The 21145-nt window shown below is 44.6% G+C and overlaps 1 protein-coding gene across 2 annotated transcripts in view; it reads right to left on the bottom strand.

Annotated features, from left to right (window-relative positions):
• The window catches only part of APEH (acylaminoacyl-peptide hydrolase), a 278020-nt gene that overhangs the window by 112056 nt on the left and 144819 nt on the right, over positions 1-21145 (bottom strand). For both annotated transcript variants that reach the window (XM_069206858.1, XM_069206859.1), the window contains exons 13-14: positions 6818-6915; positions 1079-1130 (exon numbers count right to left, since the gene is read on the bottom strand). In XM_069206858.1, coding sequence (XP_069062959.1) covers positions 1079-1130; positions 6818-6915 — 150 coding nt within the window. The remainder of the gene's footprint in view (positions 1-1078; positions 1131-6817; positions 6916-21145) is intronic.

Here is a 21145-nt window from a genome sequence, read left to right as displayed (position 1 = left end):
GCCCAACAATCGAGTCCCTCTGGTGAGAACTCCCGGGCTTGTACCCAAGTCCCCCCTTGCATCATTTTCCAGGTGGCCCCCCTCGTCGCCATGTGTTCTGTGTGCAGGAACCCACAATGACAAACACCAGGCTCCTGAGCAGGTAAACCTGAACTGCTAGTCTTGTTTGTAACTTTGCACCCCTAGCAAAATCCTACCTACAGGGGACCCCCGAGAACAGAATGGAAAGACTCCCATGAAGAAACAGTACTCTGGAACCAGCGCTGCGTAAAAATGCATCTAGAAAAGTGTTACTTACTTGTAAATCGTTCTAAGAACTGCAGGAATATTTATTTTTCTGCAAACGTTCTGGTCTTTACATAGAATACAAAATAACTATTTTTCTAACCAATTGGTCTCGAATTGCTTCAGGAGTGTCTCTCATTTACTGACTCAGCGCGTTCAACAAATGCTTAGCACTACCCTCTGATAAGCCTAACTGCTCGTCCACACTACCATAAAAGAGAGCTTTTGGAATTGTCATTTTTATCCCTATAAATCCAATAAGAGTCGCCCTGGACTAACTGCATAGTGCCCCCCTAAATTGAGCCACTACATAGATAGACAACTTCCTACAGTGTTCAGCAGCATCCGCACCAACAATCGGTACTCTGTGGGCCAATGTTGTGCAGAAATCCTCTGAAAATACAGGCAGAACAGAATGCTACATGCCCCAAAGGCATTGTGTATAATGATCTAGGAGGCAAACAGAGCATAGCCTTAGGCTAGCTGACGTGAATACCTTCTTGGCCATAGCATTTATTTTTTAGGTTATCTGATGGGGCAGTAGAAAAGGAATATGGATTAGCTTTGCTTGCCGAATCCTGAACTAGGAGGCTCTCGGTGGTTGATGCTGCATGATAAATTTTCAGTCAGCCAGTCGAAGTGTGTATCATATCGTCAAAGTATAGAAAAAGGTAGTATATTATTGCTATACAAATGAATTCATCAACAGAACCTGCCTGCCCTATTTACTAAGTGCTCGGACATCTTATGCTTGAGCAAACTACAAACCAGTTCAGAGTATTATATAACTTGCCTGTAGTGAGGGAGGTCACATTTCCTGTCAGGGTGTCAACTGCTAACAAATCCTGTGAAAATACCAAACACAAGGGTAAGCTTGGGTTATTAATGTATACTTCAACAGCATTAACAAGCCACCACCTCTTCTTATACCACCAATTGTTCAGAAATTGATCAAAAATTGTTTCTTGTAGTTTCCTGTAGGCTACATTAACCAATAAAAGCACACAAAAAAGTGTTATTTTTTGTTTAGTGTTCAACCCACGTGCCTGCTGCATGACTGCTTTTCTTTACAGGAAAAATTTGCATGTCACCAAAGAGAAACATACAAGAGAAAAGCTTACATATATGCTAAATGTCTGTATAGGGAAATTAAGTTTGAGGGAAGGGGGTGGAAAAGGGAGAGAAGGGGGTGGAAAAGAGAGAGAAGGGGGTGGAAAAGGGAGAGAAGGGGGTGGAAAAGGGAGAGAAGGGGGTGGAAAAGGGAGAGAAGGGGGTGGAAAAGGGAGGGAAGGGGGTGGAAAAGGGAGGGAAGGGGTCTCATAGTTGGTCACCTTTAAGTGAGGGTTAGTTACGTAGGACCAAAAAGGAAGGTTTCCTACTAAACTGGGTTTGGACTGTTCAGTTAAGGACAGTTCAGTTGCATTATGGCTTGTACTTTGCAGTTTGGCAGTAACCTAGTGTAGGAAAATGGCTCCCTGTTGCAGTTACACCCCCCACTTTTTGCCTGTTATTGATGCTGACTTGACTGAGAAGTGTGCTGGGACCCTGCTAACCAGGCCCTATCACCAGTGTTCTTTCACTAAAAATGTACCATTTGTTTCCACAATTGGCACACCCCTGGCCCACAGATAAGCCCCTTGTAAAAGGTACCAGTGGTACCAAGGGCCCTGTGACCAGGGAAGGTCCCTAAGGGCTGCAGAGTGTGTTGTGCCACCATAAGGGACTCCTCACCTAACACATGCACACTGCCATTGCAGATTGTGTGTGATGGTGGGGAGAAAAAGGCAAAGTCGACATGGCATCCCACTCAGGATGCCATGCCAATAAAATACTGCCTGTGGCATAGGTAAGTCACCCCTATAGCAGGCCTTACAGCCCTATACCACAGGTGAGGGCATAGCTGCATGAGCAATGCGCCCCTACGGTGTCTAAGTCTATTCTTAGAAATTGTAAGTACAGTGGTGCCATAATAAGTATATGGTCTGGGAGTTTGTCAAAATGAACTCCACAGTTCTATAATGGCTACACTGAATACTGGGAAGTTTGGTATCAAACTTCTCAGAATAATAAACCCACACTGATGCCACTGTTAGAGTTATTACAAAATACAAACAGAGGGCATCTTAGAAGATGCCCCCTGTAATTTACCCAATCCTTCAGTGCAGAACTGACTGGTCAGTCCCAGCCTGCCACTGAGACGAGTTTGTGCCCCCCTGGGGTGAGAGCCTTTGGTCTCTCGGAGGACAGAAACAAAGCCTGCACTGGGTGGAGGTGCTTCTCACCTCCCCCTGCAGGAACTGTAACACCTGGCGGTGAGACTCAAAGGCTCATGCCTTTTGTTACAGCACCTCAGGGCATCCCAGCTAGTGGAGATGCCCGACCCTCCGACCACTGCCCCCACTTTTGCGGCAAGGCAGGAGAGGATAATGAGAAAAACAAGGAGGAGTCACCCATCAGTCAGGACAGCCCCAAAGGTGTCCTGAGCTGAGGTGACCCCTGCCTTTAGAAATCCTACATCTTGGGATTGGAGGATTCCCCCAATAGGATTAGGGATGTGCCCCACTCCCCGCAGGGAGGAGGCACAAATGGGTGTAGCCACCCTCCAGGACAGCAGCTATTGGCTACTGCGCTCCTGACCTAAACACACCCCTTAATCTAGTATTTATGGGTACCCCAGAACCAGGAAATCAGATTCCTGCAACCTACAATAAGAAGAAGCGCTTCTGACCTGAAAGCCCTCCATAGACGCCGGAGACGACAACTGACTTGGCCTCAGCCCTACAGGCCGGTCTCCAGACTCAAAGAACCTGCACAGCGATGCATCAGACAGGGACCAGCGACCTCTGAAGCCTCAGAGGACTGCCCTAAACCCGAAGGACCAAGAAACTCCTGACAACAGCGGCACAGTTCAGAAACAGCAACAACTTTGCAACTTTTTTGCAACTTTTAAAGACTTCAATCTTCCCGCCGGAAGCGTGAGACTTCACACTCTGCACCCAACGCCCCTAGCTCGTGCTCCAGAGAACCAGCACTGCAGGGAGGACTCCCAGGCGACTGCGACCTCTTGAGTAACCTGAGACGACCCCCCTGGACCCTCACAGTGACGCATGCAGAGAGGATCCAGAGGCTCCCCCTGACCGCGACTGCCTGGAACAACGAACCCGACGCCTGGACCAAGCACTGCACCCGCTGCAGTCTCCAGGACCAGAAGGAACCGAACTCCAGTGCAGGAGTGACCATCGGGCGACCCTCGGCCTAGCCCAGTCGGTGGCTGGCCTGAGAAGCCCCCATGTGCCCTGCCTGCACCGCTAGAGTGACCCCCGGGTCCCTCCACGACGCCTGCTAAGCACACTGCACCTGGCCGCTGAGGGTGTGTTTTGAATGCCTACTTGTGTCCCCCACCAATGCTCTACAAAACCCCCCTGGTCTGCCCTCTGAAGACGCAGGTACTTAACTGTTGGCAGACTGGAACTGGAGCACCCCTGTTCTCCATAGGCACCTATGTGTTTTGGGCCCTCTGCACCTGACTGGCCCTGTGTTGCTGGTGCGGTGACTTTGGGGTTGCCTTGAACCCCCAACAGTGGGCTGCCTATGACCAGGAACTTGAACTTTTAAGTGCCTTACTTACCTGAAAAACTAACCAATACTTACCTCCACAGGAACTGTTGAATTTTGCACTGTGTCCACTTATAAAATAGCTTATTGCCATTTTAACTAAAACTGTGTATGCTACTGCTCTAATTCAAAGTTCCTTACTTACCTGTGTGGAGTTCCTTGCATTTTATGTATTTACTTCAAATCTTGAATCTTGTGGTTCTAAAATAAATTAAGAGAATATATTTTTCTACATAAAAACTATTGGCCTGGAGTTAAGTCTTTGAGTGGGTGTTCCTCATTTATTGCCTGTGTGTATACAACAAATGCTTAACACTACCCTCTGATAAGCCTACTGCTCGACCACACTACCACAAAATAGAGCATTAGAATTATCTAATTTTGCCACTATCTTACCTCTAAGGGGAACCCTTGGACTCTGTGCACACTATCTCTCAATTTGAGATAGTATATACACAGCCAACTTCCTACACCTAGATAGCCAGAATCATGGTGTCACCATCAAACGCAGGGGAGCATCCGCCAGAATTTGCCAAAGTAATCTAGTGTCCAGGGTCGGACTGGGACAAAAACATTGTCTGGGTACTAAAACAGAAGTGGTTCTCACTAGCAATCCAGATATCTAACCAGGTGGCCCACATTTGCATATCAGTGCAGTTTTTAACTTATAAAGAAACACTTTTGAGTATTTTGCAAGGTAAAGGAGACCTAATTAATTTGTTTGCTGCAGGCAATTTTTGTGGTAATATCAGGGAAATCAACAGTAAAAACCTGCCCACCTGGCCATACAACAGGCTCACAAACATCTAAAAAACGGCCCACAAACTGATCTGTCAGACCAGCCCTTTGGGCACTACCCAATTGCCCTGTAGCCTTTCGACCCTACTGGTATCACCCTGAAGAACCATGAATGTAATGTTAAGGATTGGAGAGAGAAATGCAGGCAGTTCCATCTGGTGACTGCAAAATCCAGAAAGGATTAACACTTTCAGCACCAAGCCAGCAATGCCATGGCCCAGTAAAGGTGACAGAGTTGTACCTCATGGCCAATTATATAAAACACAGCAGGAGGGGAAATAATGTGCCAGCCAGCCTGTTCTCTGGTCTTCAGAGGTATAGTACTAAAGCATGTGAAGGCAATTGAGTACCTTGGCAGGGAGAGGTAGTCAAATTAGTAACTGAGTTCCTCTTGTTTCTGGTGGGCAAAACCTGTCAATAGAACATTTCCCAAACAAGCTAGTCCTCAGCTTTTGAGTCACCTTGACATTAACAATGGGGACATTCATAGAAGGCTGTTTCATATGTGATGTACTGATCAAGTAAAGGCGTAGAATACAACAGTGTGTACAATATTTCAATATAAAATACTTGAGAAGTTGACATCATCAGCAATTGGGGTTTAAAAATGCAACCTATGTTACAGCCTTATTCCCCAAATTGGAGTTACCTGGTGGGTAAGGGGTTTGGAATCACATTGCAAACAAAAGTCTCTGCTCAGCAAAACTTCATCTTTGTCCTTTACGTCATAGCCAGCTGTCATTTAGCAGTCTGAAATCTCTGGCTGCATCAGTTGGACGTGGGTACATAACACTACCTCGAATGTTTTTGTATGATCTGATCTGTGACTGCTGCTAAGGGTGACCTTGTGAAAACATAGGAAAGTGGTGAAAGGCACTTCCCAGTGACTGGAGAAAGATGTAAATGTATGAGGTATGCAAGAACATTGGGTAGCCCGAGCTTCTCAACCAAGGTAAATACTATGCCTCCAGCCAGGATCAGTGTATGTCATCTGAACATCAAATGATGCCCCATGGAATAACAGTGGCCTTAAGGTTCACAGTTATAAAGGTTTACTTGTCAGTCCTGAGTAGAGAAACACCTTTCAAATACTTTTCTTTCTGCAACATAATCTTAGCTACCATTTTAACTTACTTGTTAACGTAGGTTCTATTCTTCTATAAAGCTGTGGAGCTCGCTAGATATGGAGTTTAATTTGTACTATTTACTATATTATGCCGTGCCTGCCAACTCCTAGAGTAAGCCTTGACTTCGCCACCACTACAAAAGAAAGTGACTAAGTGAAGTGCAAATGTATTGGTGGACGTGGGACACCAGTGGCAACCAGAGCAATCGACACAGGACACTGCTCAGTTATCAAAGACTGCAATAGGACCCCAAGCAAAGGCCTCACAATGGCCTGCTGCTGTAGCACTAGGCAAATCTGGCATTATCAATAAGCTACTGTTTGACCCTGATTATGTTTGTGGGAGCCGGATAATAGAAGCTGGACAGCTTTACATTGCACCAAAAGTTAGAGCTACAACCCTGCTCGATCAGCACAATCCCACGCATACCCATGGAAATAATCTTTTCTGACACCAACGGTCTGTCTTCAAGATAAATCCAGTTCTTTCCTCACAAACCGCTGCTGTATCACAAGCAAATAAAGGATAAGTCATTTAGATACCAGGCATCGTCTGAGCAAGATAGCAGAAGGAGACATTTCCAGTTCTCATATGGAGTAGAGGTTTAGCTTTGCAGAAAAAGTCTGATGTTATCTGACGTAAATGAAGTCCTCCATGTTCATATGGTCTCAGGTCTCAATAATTGCACCTATCAACAAAACCGAATGGAGTAGGCGGAAGCACGCAACTGCTCTATAGAATATGTTAGATTCGCAGTGTCCAGACTGCATTCTCTGTCTCCAAATCCCATGACAAGACCATTGCTGGGAACGTGACAAAATGCATTTAACCAATTGGTTCAGGGGCAAGTTTTTAAACAAATTTTTCTAAATTATTTTTTACTCAACATTTGTATAAATAGGGAGCAAATAAACTGGAAAACACACTTCTAAAGAGCCTCTAAATATAAAAAAAAAAACACTGCCCGAGCAGCCTGATTTTGGCCTCCTTACCTGATGACTGCGCTGTGGAGTATCAAAAAGGACTCTCTGACTGTCAGCGGACCAGCAGAGCCTTGGAAGCATAACTGAATAAATGCCTGTAAAAGTGCCTGAGATACAAAGAGGAAAAGAAGTCAGGAAAAAATACAAAAAATACCCTAACATCATTTTAAGATGACAAATACTGCTTAGACTGACTAGTACAATTTTAAGTTGGTAAAGCCAGCTCAGAGGGAATATACCAAGTGCAAGTAGCTGTTTAATATACAAGGAGCATTACATGATTTTTTAAATCTTTATGCAGTACTGAACAGAAGCAGCAAAGGCCAGACCTGAAAAGTACATTCTATACCACCACCGGCCATTTGTAATATCTCGGCCATCAATAGTGGAAAGTAATATATATAAGATGACTGCGTGGTGTAAGAGAAAGTGTAACTGTGCACTTCAAATGTATTTTTTCAGTATACATGATTACAATCATAGTTTGGGTCTACAGCATCCTGTGGCTGAAAATGTGAATCTACTTTGAGAATCTCAGATTCAGGTGGCTGAGTGAAAGTCCCATGCAACATTCACAAGCACATGGCAAGTTAAAACTGACAATGCAACGGTATGAAAATAATTAAATAACGATTTTCCAGGTTGTAATTACCAGAAGAAAAGTTTGATCAAGCACAATAAGGCAAATATTATGCATTTTTCATCAGAGCGGCCATTTTCTTGCAAGTTAAGGGAGATTAACTTTCCAAGAAAATTGTTATTATAGTGTTCAGTCCATAAAATGTGACTGGTATTGCCACATAATCATTTCAACACATTCAGTGATGGAAGGACCAGCAGGTCACTTGACTTGACAATTTTCCAGGATAAGGATTATTCTCTTGAAACCAGTCAACACAATAAAATTTAAGCTGGTCTACTGAATCCATAGTAACAAAGCCACTGTCTGAGTCTTATGATGAGTGCCCGGGTGACTGATAATTATCGCACAAAATATAATCCAACTCTTAAGCATTTGAATTTGTATAGTGAGCGATAATTCTCACTTATTTGTTCTTCCTGCGAAATGAGACGTGATGTCGATTTTAGAGCTTAACGCAGCATGTACTTGCATTTCCTTGGTATATATATTCCCCGATAAATTTTGTCAAGCTTGGCCTGCCAAAATGTATTCAGGTGAGGCAGATGTTATGAAACCCAGTATGTAATGGGAAAAATTCAGAAAATTCATAATGCTGATACTTACAGTAATAGGAGTTACCACACACATTTGCATTTTACGTGGTACTCGTAATTAGGCACAAACCATTGCTATTACATGCCTCACTCTTTATAGTGATTCTGGCTATGTTTTCATCAAGCCACCACGAGTGCTCTCCGTTGAGTGATTCGTTGTTTTTTTCACAACCAGCTGAATAACCTGAACATGTCCCTTTTTCACCTGTACTTCCTGATCCCGAAAGATTAATATTAAAGAGTCCAGGGTGATAAGACCACACAATGTACAACAGACAAATTATAAGGTATGATAAAATTCATCTGTTAGAGTAGTCTAAAACATTCCAATTTCCCACGAGAGCCCATATTTAACATATTTTACAAAAGACATTTGCTGCAAGTAGCATTCGGGATAAGATTTAAAACAATTACAACATCTCATAAGACTACAAGAGGCAAGACATCTGGGGCCAGTTGTGCGAAAAAGTCTTTTTGCAATTTCCTAATTACAAATATTTGCGATTCACAATTAGGAAATCGCAAACATCCATGCATAAATGTATTTTAGACACATTTTGCAACTCCTAGTGAATCGCAAATAGACCTACCTCATTAATATTCATGAGGTAGTTCTCTCTTTGCGACCTATTGGGGATGGCAAAATATCATAGAGATTGTGGATTTTTTTTTTTTTTAATATAAATACAGTCCGTTTTTCTTAAAGGAAACTAGGATGATTTCAATAATAAAAATGAAAAGTTGTATTTTTATTTTTTAAGAGTAGACTGTGATCCGTGAAACTACTGCCTGCTCTTGAAAAATATTTTTACCTTCATTCCACAAGGTTAAGGGGATCCCTTTGAGATCCCTTCCCATTTGTGAATAGGCTCTCATTAAGGAGGTGGTAAAATGCTTATGTTTTGCTACTACATTCCGGTTGCAAAACGTTCACACATCAGTGCAATTCGGTATTAGGAAGGGAGGCCCAAAACACGTCCCTTGCTAGTACCAAAAAGTAAACCCTATTTGTGAATCTGTAATAGGTTACCGAAACGTAAATAGAGCCACTGTACATATAGAAATGCTTGTTAGCAGTTGCAAATGACCCGATTCTGTGAATCGGACTGTTTGTGAACACTAAAATCGAAGAAATACTTTGTTCTGTACACCCGAGTCAGACTTCTGAGATCAACCAAAGACAGTAAGAACGTATGTACTATTCAACAATTGCATGTTCCAAGTGTAAAGAGTTACTGGAGGGAATGAGGAACACTGAACAGTGGTTACCTTTACGAAGGCTATGAAATTGGTGTTATACCGAGTCGTTTTGGTCCACCATTTTACTAACTTCAAGAGTGCTTTGTTTTCTGTGCTACAATGGTTCTTTTTTATTCGATTTCATCTAATTGTGATGCATCAATAATATTTGTGGTAGGAGGACTACAAGTTTACAGGATTTTAAATTACCTAAGTACAAGTTTGCTAAGTGTTTGGTTTATTTTATTAAGTATAGGGAAATAAATAACTGCTTTCACATTTAATTCGGACCATCAGTTTTACAGCAATACGCTGCACTAGTCTTCTTAAGGCTTAGAGAAACAAGACCACCACAGTGAATGCCTTCAACTTACTCCTTTCTCTATACTGGCTCCCTTTTTAATTCTAGTAAGATTCCAAAAGCTCAATAAGACAACGGGGGCCCTGCAAGACGCAAGACAAGATAACATAATGACTATTGTAAGACAAGTTGACATTACACCACTTTCAAGCCACATAATGTCAAAGACTCAAAAAAGCGAACAAGCAAAAATGGATTCTAAACTGAAGAGTTCTAGTCGAATGCCATTTGGTAACAATTTTAAAACAGAAACAACACTTTAATAAAGATTATGAAGGTGCCAATCTCAGCCCAATAAGATCAACATGATGCTTCTTATGTGCGACAATCATTCAAGTAAAAAAAAAAAACAGACTTGGTTAAATTCCTTTCTAGAAAGCAGTGACCACATCTCAGCTGTTTATTTGCTTACTGTTCAATTGTTGACACAATTACACCAAGTTTACTGATAGAGGGGAAAGAGGCAACAATAGGTCTCCTTGGTGAGATAGCATGTCCATAAGGGGGTATAAGAAAGAGAAGCTCCCACTATTATTTAAGGAGGCCAGATAACCAGAACATGTTAGGCTGGTGGCCCACCAGAATCTCTCTCACCTTGAGCTCTTCTAAACTGTGTAAAGCCATTAGCGAATTACAGAAACTGGGCAGGAAGCACACATGAACTATCATAGTCCACTCATTACAAGCATATTCAAGTGGAACCTAAGATATTTTCACATTTGGGAGTTCAATTTAGGGCACCTTGTTTGCCACGTGTAAGAAATGAGGTAAAAGAAGGCCAGAACCCTTATGGTGCACCATTGGTGACAGTGTACATTAGCCTACTGACACTACACGTCAGGATGTTCTCAAGTCATTCCAGAAGAATTTCAAAAGGAAGATACCACTCTCTCAATACAACTGGACTGAATATGTGGAAAGAATGAGTCACACTCCTACTTGTTCACTCAGGAAAATCCAATGTCATGGACATTTTTGGGACTGTCAAGAGGATGCCTACCATGTTTTCCTTGGATAACCAAACATCTAGAACTTGAAGGACCTCTTTAAAGATATGAACCTTATGGGGTTGCAGCTTACTCTTCTGATTTTAGTCAAATGAAAGATGAAGCTCTTTGGTACATTCAAAGTTAGGCTTTTGGGTGAGGGAGGGCTCCAAAAGCACAACATTTTACAGAAAAATTAAAAACTTTTTTAAAAAATATATATATTTAATTGCAGTGGGGAGCCCAGGATAAGTTGCAAATGGTGTGTGCACCTGATTCTGCCCGAGTATAAATTGCAATGGTATTTTTTTCCAGTGTTTTTCCAGCACAAATACATGCAGATATTATCTGGAGGAACAGATAGATAGGATTAAGAGCATGGAATAGTACCGAATCCACACTGTTGGCTGTCTTGGACAATAGAAGACTAGAAGTTGATCAGGGCAAAGCTGTCGTACTAATTCTGCCTGATCTTTCAGCGTCATTTGACACTGTCTCGCATGCGGCAGGGCTTCTCTCCTCTGTTCTATGCTGGTTTGGGTTACTCTTGAGGGACCCAGGCCTTCTAGTTGAACACAGTCAGACCTTCTCCTTATAGCTCTAAATGCAGGGTACTGCAAGGCTCTTCTTTAAGCCCTACCCTATTTAACGTGTACGTCACACCCCTTGCAAAGCTTGTTCGCAAGTGGCAGTTCCAGATAAGCTGCTATGCTGACGAGACACAACTAGTCATCTTCATAGAGGAGAAATATGATGACACTCGTCAGAATCTTTCTGGATGTCTTGCTGGGGTCGCCAGCTGGATGAGAGTACACTGCTTAAAATTAAATGTGTAAAAATCTGAAATTTTATTATTTTGAGGTGCCCATCAGATTTGTTGTGGCCAGCATCTTTGGTACACACACACCTAATCCAAAAAAGCTGCAAAAAATGTGGGTATTTTATTGATGTGTCTTTGACCATGCAGGAGTAAGTCTTTGCCACATGTGGCAAATGCTACAGCCTGCTCAAAATTATTTAAAAATTCTTCTACTGGATCCCAGGAATTTGATACAAGACCATAGTCAAAGCACTTGTAATCAGCAGATTGGATTAGGGTAACGCCCTTTAGATGGGGATGGCGAACACCCTTTTGCCCACCCACAGGTGATTCAAAATATCGCGTCACACCTCCTGTGTAATAAAGACAGATACATTTCTACCTCGTCCTGCCTAAAAACTCTTCATTGGCTTCCCATCCTTAAGGGTAAAATTGAAACTTCTGTCATGTGCACAGAGCTTCATATGGTTCTCGCCCTACGACTCTTTGCACAGAAATGGAATATCATCTCCCCTCAAATCTGAGATCCACTAATTTAGCTTTGGCCAAAACTATGCAGATGAAAAAAGTAAGAGCTGGAGACAGTAATTTCACCCATCTTGCTGTAACCTACTGGAATCTGCTACCCCTGGACCCTCGTGGCACAGATGACCAGCTTGGCTTCAGAAGGAAGCTTAAAACTTGTCTTTTTCCTGATTAATTGCTTTTCCTCTTTGTTTATCCTCCAATGAAGTAGTAATAAAATATGGACATTCTATAGCGCTGTGATATCCTCTTGGGGGTGACTGTTCCCACTTTATAAATACTGCTAAATAAGTTAAAATTATCATATGCAAATTGTTCTGGTTCCTAGTAAAAAAAAAATCGAAGGAGGTAAAAAGTGGTATTTTCCGGTCGGACTTTACCAGGTGATTAATACTCAATAGGCTGCCCATACCTGCTTCATTGTATTCCCTTTACTTTTTGCACCTCATTCAAACACTACGTGGGCACAAAACAAAACGCTGCTTCAAGTCAAGGAGCTACGGGGCGGTTGACAAGTCAGGTGGCTCAACCGGGCTAAGGTCTAGTAAAGACCTTGATCTTTCAACTAATTGCTCTCCTGGGGCAATTAACTGGGGAGTTCCTATGGACCCTCCTCTTATTACATCTTGGGTCATTACTCCCTGATCACACATGCCAGGCTTGCCTTGTGCATACAATGGCACAGGTGGACCGACAGTAATCGGTAACGATATGGCAGCAGGTGTTTGGCCTGGTCCCAAAGTTTGATTCTCTGAAGCCGGGGCAGGTACTAATGGAGGTCCTGCTGCTGGATTATAGCCTGGTATCAGCTGTTGCTCCGGCTGGGGCAGCAATAGTGGAGTTGGCTCAAGCTGTACTAACCTCGATTTTGTATATATCGGGTCAGGCGGCACTATCAGATTTGTAGTAGTCTCTAGTACTGGGGCGTCTGGATAGATTCTCTGTATCTGCGGTGGAGGTTGCAACTGTATCTGCATGTCTGGTGCAGTGGGTACACTGACACCATTTTGTGTCGAAACCGTATCACTAGTCTGCACTGTATCAGTAACTCCCTTCTCCTGCGTCTGGTTCCCAGGACCCGCGCTAGTGCTCTGGACATTGTCGCTTACTGCATAAGGTGGCGGGCGATCATGTAATATCTGATTTAGGAATTCTTCATCGTCTGAATCATCTTCTTCTATCCAAGATCTCTTAGTCTCTTTAGGCTTTGTCTGTTTTACATGTGGCTTTCTTCCCCTGCGTCTCATCTCCCTGTGCTATTGCTGGAAACAATTGGAGTTCGTCTCCACATTTTGCGCTCATTGTCCCATCTAGCATCAGCTAAAGTCTTTTCTACCCTTTTTATTCTCCTCTTGAATTTCTGCTGTCTTTGTTTAATAGCCATTAAATCCCAGACTTCTAATGCCTCATACTGAGCCGGCCTCGGAGGTGGCTTTTGTACACTTAACATCCACCTCAAATTCTCTAAAATTCTCATATTGAATGTTCTGTGTTCCGGAAACGCCAAATATCCCTTCTTTTCTGTGAGTTTGCGCCACTGTTTCATCCATAAGCAAGGCACAACACCCTTTTCCTCCATGACTATATAAGCTGGAGTACCCTCAGGCGGTGTATGCTCCCCTTCACTCGCCATAATGTATGCGTCTCCTTTCAGAGCGCTCCTAAAGGTTTTAATAAAATTATTTTTTGCGTCTTTTCTTTATTTGTAGTTAATCAGGAAGTGACTTTAATTCCCAGGACACTCTTCACCCACCTTTCTCAACCTATTGCCTCTCACGGACGGCAGCCAAACCGTGCGCGACCCCTCTCGGCAACTGACCTATCCCAGCGAGGCACCACTGACGTCACACTCACACACTGCAGCTGACAAAGTCTTGCGGCTTGTCCGCCCCTCACTAGATTCACACCAAACTAATGCAAAATTACTTGCGAGCACCTTTAACAATAATCACCTCAAATTTGGCGGTTTACTACAGGAAGGGTAACACATTCGCTTCAGAACTTTACAGAGATTTCACTTGAAGCCTCCGCCGCTACTCTCTCCTCAGTTCCCGCACCCGCAAGCAGAATTCGACCCGCAAACCCTACTCTCAACTTGTCAATGGTTTGTCCTAGTGCACTTTAGAACTTGCCAAATCTCCATTGAAGGTTTCACACATACAATTTGACTCAAACACGACTTGTCAACCACACCCGATTGACTTGATTAAACCGCACAAATTACAACATAAACCCAAGTGTCTCCTACACTTATCAATATACTCCGGAGTCTTAGACCACAACTGGTCCGTACATTAACAACCAACCACGTGGATAATTTTAAGCGCAAAGCGCCACACTCACATGAAGTACGCCGACTTCCCTACTCTCATACTGTGGAGTACGCCCACTCCTACTAAAACAACTTTTACCTGGCCTAAACACACATAATTTTCACAAATCACCTGCAAAAATGCATAAGCTGAGCAAGCGCAAATCCTACACCACACATGCTAAGGCGCCGAGAACATTCCCAACTCACTTAGGCAGGCTCCAAGATCCTGGAAAAGTCATGGGGAATTTAGAAACACATCATATCTCCAATTTGCATTATCTCAGAAAAACAATCGAAACAATAATTCTCCGTCCTAGGGCTCCAATGGGCCAAACCGTCACTCTGCTACCAGAACTGTTAACGCGTCCCTTTATAATAATTTATTACACATCAGGACACGTTTTAGGCCAATGAATCTTTTGACCCAGTTGAGAGACACCTTAGGACGAGATAGCTAATCAATATGTCAATCAATACGTCAATAATGTCATCAATATTTATTACCACAATGCATTTTACTTTAGTCAAAGACATTAATCAATGCAAGACACCATCATGACCTGGCAGTCATGAATAACCACACCTGTTTAGTAGAATTTTATGAGTTTTATTCCCTATTAGTTACAATTCTAAGAGCAGATGTGTTAATCTTAAAACCAAGAAGCAAAGTAGCATAGTCACAATATGGCAACTCTGATAAGATTTAATCAAGGCAAAAATCACGAACATCAGAACATAACATGGCGTGAACATAGATCAGTTTTAGCAGAATGTCATTAGCGCGTCAGTTCAACAAAACATAGATTCAGTCGTTTGTCTATTTGCGTCAGTTTAGTGAACACCTGTCCTAACCACTGATTAGCACTGGCATGTTGGGCTTCATGCAAAACGATTAAGAACATACATTTGGAAAACATCTAAACTATGGTCCCTGTCAAAAGTAAGCAGTTGGTACCTAGAAAGGAAAAGCAAACAGACAAATCACAAGTTCATTGTCATAGTTACCCTCCAAGGTTTAGGTCAGCGCACAGGTTCAGTCTTCGTCTTCAGGACATCAGTCGAATCGCCATCAGTCAAAACTCAGCTCCGGGGCAAAAAGGGGCACTTCCCTCATAAGGAGGTAAAGTGTAAACGGGCAATCTAAGGAAAAGGATGGTTTTAATAAAACCAAAGCAAGTCACCAAACAGAGTGACAAAGTTTCTAGATAAAATCAATAGCATTCCCTACCCCACCTCTGTTGGTCATCTGTGTCATGGGTTTTTATCCCTTTTTCGTTGTATATTCCCCAATTATTTCATTGGTCCGCGGTTATACCCCACTATCTTTACCCAATTGGAAAATGGATTATGTCATTAATCTTTCACCCCATATTATTTTACGGACATTTCATTGGTCCACATGATTGACGTCTTCAGAGGTAGCACGTCCGGTATGATTTCATCCTTCTGTAATTCTTTGCACATCTTTTGGTCAGTATCTCCATTGTCTTCACCGGTTCGAATGACCTTGTACATTACATTAATCTACCCTGTTGCATTTTGCCTAATATTTCTACAAGCAATGTGCATTTTCATGAGAACGGATTTACTATAGTTACATTCAGCTTCTAGTTTGAAGAAAACAAAAAGGTCATGTCCTTTTTCGAGCCAGCATACTGAACCTTAGAAAAAATAAATTTAATATGGGAGCCCGGCAGCTAAGCTTTGGCTCATGCTAACTTAAGGCCTACAAGATTTCTTTAACATAACCTTTAATAGCATAATCATTAATAATTAGCACAAATTATTCATTAATTTGAATATTCATTGGCATTAGTCATTTTTAGTAATCCACGTATACATTGGAGGCCACTCCCCGTGGTCACATTTCAAGTGCACGTTTTAGCAAAACAGGTCAATACAATTTCTATATGGCATTACCACACATTAGTTCATAAACATTTCATGTTAATATAGATTCTATAAGCTACGCTCTCTCAGGGGAGGTGGCACATATGCGGGGCTTGAATGGTGTAACCCCTCTGTGTGTTCTTCACTCAGTGCAGAGTCAGTCACTGCTAGGCTCAGTCAGGCCTCCAAGGCCTAGAAGACACGGCTCCATCTGGAGTAGACAGCAGTGTTGCCCTGCGTGGGGAGGGTGCTGCACTCCCACTGTGACCTCTCGGGGGCTTGGTAAGTGTCGGAAGCAGCAGTGCAGGGTAGAACTCCTGGTGCTGGCTGTCTCTTATCAGAGACTGGGCTTCAGATGAGAGTACCCTTCTCATTGCACAGGGAGTAGAGGTCACAACTAGGCCCCTTTGCAAGGAGTGGAGGACGTGACGTTTAGAAGGAGCCTCCCGCGCCTTACACTGAGCAGAAGCCTCTCTTCTGATGGCCTCACAGTACCAGTCTCTCAGGCGGGCCAGGTCACAAGTACAGACTGTCACTCCTTCATAGGGGCATCCTTTGTGACTTCAGGAGGACACTGTAGAACTCTACGCACCTTCCCTTCGCTCGCAGCTCAGGAGCCACTGCTGCTACCGGAGGGGACCAGGACACAGCTGTTTCTAGATCACGGACTGCATAGCTCCTTTCAGAGGCTGGGGTGCCTGGCTGCAGCCTCCTTAAGGGGCCCGTGAGACAGGGAATGGCTGATCAAAGAAACGAGTCTGCTCCTTTTGTGCGCTAGAATGGGAGAGCGCTGCAAGTGATGAGAGGGCCTGGTCTCCAGTAGTGCTTTTTCACCCATCCTCTGTCCAAATAAGAGTTGGCGCTGGGGGAAGTTAGGTGAGTGACAAAAGCGTTCTATCCCACAAATTCGTGGGGCAACTGTGGAACGAGAAAATGGACAGGAAAAATAGTAACTAGCAGCGTTGACCCGTCCCTGTGGGGTAGCTGTGGTTATCTCCTTCGGCTTTGGTGTGCTGCACACAAGAATGCAGTCTCTTACAGTCCATTTTAAAGGGAAATGAAGTTCCTTTCCTCCGTCCTTGCGGTTGTCCTGCTGTCAGCTGTGCAGGTTCGAGAGACGGTCTTGGGTGGATGTGACAAGCGCTGTGAGGACACTGTGTAAATGCTATGTGTCGCTTCCTCGGGATGCTTGAAGAACTTTGTAGGTGGCAGCCTTTCTATGGCTCCTGCTCTTCCAGCCCTCACCTCTTCTGCTGTGCGTTGGGCATGCCCACTGACACTCCTGCACTGGCTCCCTCCTGAAAAGGCTAGGTTTGCCCTCCTCGCGTCTCTTGAGCCTATCCGGAAGCTGCTTCCATGCGGTTTATATTAGAAAACAGCATTAAAACAGCGTCTGGGTTGGCTGGAGCAGGGAAAACCAGCGCTTCCTAGGTGACTGGTGAGGCTGCGGCTGAAATACCCAGCTCTCTTTAGGTCATAAGGTACTAGGGGGTCGAGGTCACAAGAAACATCAGCAGTTTGGCTTTACCTGCCCTGGGGTGTCCAGGTGCAGAGGAGCTGGACCGGCTGGGTGCCCTGTGCACTGCACGGCTGGCAAAGCGGGGGAACACCTAGAAACAGGCTGCAGAGGGGGATTTAGGGGCAAGTCCGGGAGCTCCCACCGGGGGGCTAAGTTTGTGAGTGTCCTGGTAGCAAGGAGGCACTCGGGTGCAGAGGGTTTTGGTCAACTGGTCCTGTGAGTCAAAGGCGCTCATTGTGTTTGGTTGGACTTGTGGGGGAGGCGGGGGGGAGACAGACAGTAGGGCCACTCGCGTGGGCAACCTCTTGATTCAGTTGTCTCTCGGGGGCAGGTCATCTTGCTGTAGCAGTGGTGGCTGGTCCAGACACAAACAAGCCTTGGTGCTTGCAACTGCTCTGGTACATCAGGTGTTTGTGAAGGGCGACTCCTGGTGGGCTTGGCATCTCCAAAGTATGTGTTCCTGGAGCACGATGATTCCCTCATTGGTGGCTGCTGCGTCGGTGGACCCAGTGGTCTGCAGAACGGTGGACCGGACTTTGCGGTCAGTGCTTGCAGGTTTCAGGGAAATGGCTCCTCCATCTGAAGAGAGATGCTAGTTGGTTGCAAAGTGCTGGCAGCCCTCCAAGGCTTTTGGGAGATTCACAGCTGCAGAAAAAGGCAGGTCCAGACCACTGTCGGAACAGCAGCAGCAGGTAGGCAGGGTTTAGTGCCAAAAGTCCAGGCTGGTCTGAAATTCTCGCATTGGTTGGCTTTTCTTTGTCCTCCTCCTTCAGCCAGAGGAATTTGAGTCTTGGTGTCAGGGGGGCACCTAAGTAATCAATTTAGGGGAATTTAGGGGGGTGTAGAGTAGTAGCCAGTGGGCTACTTACCCCTGGGGTAACTACATCCCCTATATGACCACTTCCTGTGGGAAGTGGGCATAAACCTACCCCAGAATTCCCAATTCCACCAAAAACAAGATAGTGGAACCCTTCCTTCATGGAGCACATCAGGCAGCCTACCTTAGGGGTGTAACTAGCCTGGTAGTGCAAAACGTCTATTTACATAGCTAATTTCTCACCTGTCCTTGTGCCAAATGGACCTCAGGGCAGGGGGTGCCATCTCCCAGGTCTGGGGAAAGCCGGGGTCGTGTATGAAAGGCAACAGTGACTTTGAAGTTCCTGGCATTGGGATGCAGATTGACTAGCCATCCTACTGTAGGATGCGTTAACACCTTCCTATGGAGCAGCCATTGTTCTTGCCTCTGAGAGCATGAGCTCACAACTCCTGGGGGTCAGAATCTCATCTGTGGAGGCAAGCTGGTAGATACCAGTCAGCCAGCCCACTAGAGGACTAGTAGGTTTTCAGGGGGCACCTCTAAGATGCCTTCTCGGTGCATGTCATAATAAATGCAATTCTGGCATCAGTATGGATTTATTAAGACAAGGTGTTTGATACCAAACACCATCGGTTTCAGTGAAGCCATTATGTAGCTGGGTAATTCGTAATGACTGGTCCCCTGTACATTCCTTAAAATGCTTCCCTGTGCACTTGCAATGTCCAGTAATGGAAATATACATCACAGGGATATATCTGCTCATGCAGATATGGCCTTGTACAAAGTGGGCTCTTTATATGATATATCAAAATGAGATATATCGTGCAAAGAGTCCAGGGGATCCCTTAGTAGTGGACAGGGGCTTGCTCTAGCAATCCCAAGGTGCTCTTTTAGGTGGGGGGGGTAGCATGGTTGAGCTGCCTTAGGCTTATCAGAGAGGAGTGTTAGACATCTGCAAATACACACACCATCAATAAACGAGACACACAACTCAATAAGGAGATCCACACTAATTTACAAAAATAACAGTATCTTTATATATATATATATATTTAAGCACCAGAATCAATACGATCAAGTAAGTACTTTTGCAAGAAAAATACTTTCAGGCTTCAAAAGTCAACACTGCATTTTTCAGTAGCTGAAATGTCAACATATGGAGGAAAAATAAATACTACATTCAGGCATAGTACAGCAACTTACGGGCCCATTCGCCTGGACTTAAGGTATGTATGGGGCAAGGTCCAATGCCACACTAACCGGTCACACCAGGCGGCACCACGGCGGCAGCATGCAGAGGTGCAGTACAGCATCAGGTGCCCAATGTTAGTGTATGGGGATTAGTCCGGTAACAAAGACTGCAGGCTTGGACTGGGAGGCCAGTTGGGCTGGACCATCAAGTGGGATCAGTTCTCACGATACTCAGGGACGTGAGGACACCTTAGGTCCTCTTCTCCATGGGCCAGGGGCTACGGGCGCAGAGGTGTCTTGAGGTGTCAGGTTTTCGCCACCAGAAGCACTCGCAGTTGAGGGGGCCTGTGGGCTGAGGCTACAGGCAGCGCCAATGAGTCCACAGTGGCCAATTCAAAGGTGGACTTTGTCTCTGGAGAGCAGGGGACCACACTGGCACCGTTGGTCCACTTAAACTCTGACGAGGTGGCACGGGTGCAGTGATGCTTCCAGGTGTCAGGTTTTCAGCATTCTGGAGCCCTCGCAGTTCTCTTGGGGTGGTGCAGGATGCAGGTAACCAGCTCCACTACTCCACAGGAGTTCCTGGGTCTTTGTTCAAGGCAGGCAGTCCTCCCAGGCTTTTAGAGGCACAACAGCTTGCAGGACAAAATGTCTTTGGCACAATTTGACGGGAGCAGCAGGGCTGGGTTTAAGTCAGGTGCTTCTTCCTCAGTCTTTGCTTTTGCAGCTCTTTAGTGTCCTTCTTCGTAGGTCAGCAAGAATCTGATTTCCTGGTGCCAGGGTCTCACCTAAATATTGAATTTAGGGGCATTTAGGGAAGTGTAGGGTAATAGCCTCTGAATATTAAATTTACCACCTGTCCTGGTGCAAAACGGGCCCTGAGTCAAAGGGTGATCGGGGGTGAGGGGGAGGTTGGCATTACTCCCTTGAGCTATGCCAGGTCTGCGTCCCAGGGGTGGTGGGCCTCTTTGAAACCCCCTGCCTTGGAATGCAGATTTGCAGATCATCCTATTGGGAGGGGTGTGCTAACACTTCCGCCAGAGCAGACTTTTGTTCCTGTCCACCCGAGATCAAAGGCCCTCACTCTTGGGGGTCAGAAAAGTGTCCAGTGGTGGCAGGCTAGTTCGAACTAGACAGCCAGCATGCTGGTATTTGGGAGGTTTTCAGGGAGCACCTCTAAGGTGCCATCAGGGTGCATGTATTAATAAATCCATCACTGACATCAGTGAGGGGTTAGTAATATGAGTTGTTTCATAACAAACATCCCTATTTTCAGTGAAGCCATCATGTAGATGGGGAACTCTTATTGACCAGTGTCCAGCACATGTACATGAAACGGCTTCCCTGTTCACTCACTATGTCTAGGAATTGATAAAGACATAGCAGGGGCAGATATGCCCTCACATGTAATATAATGCACCCTGCCTTAGGGATGTAAG

Source organism: Pleurodeles waltl, chromosome 9, assembly GCF_031143425.1.
Source record: "Pleurodeles waltl isolate 20211129_DDA chromosome 9, aPleWal1.hap1.20221129, whole genome shotgun sequence".
Lineage (NCBI taxonomy): Eukaryota > Metazoa > Chordata > Amphibia > Caudata > Salamandridae > Pleurodeles > Pleurodeles waltl.
Note: the sequence above shows the minus strand (reverse complement) of the source record. Positions and strands in the feature narration are given on the sequence as shown.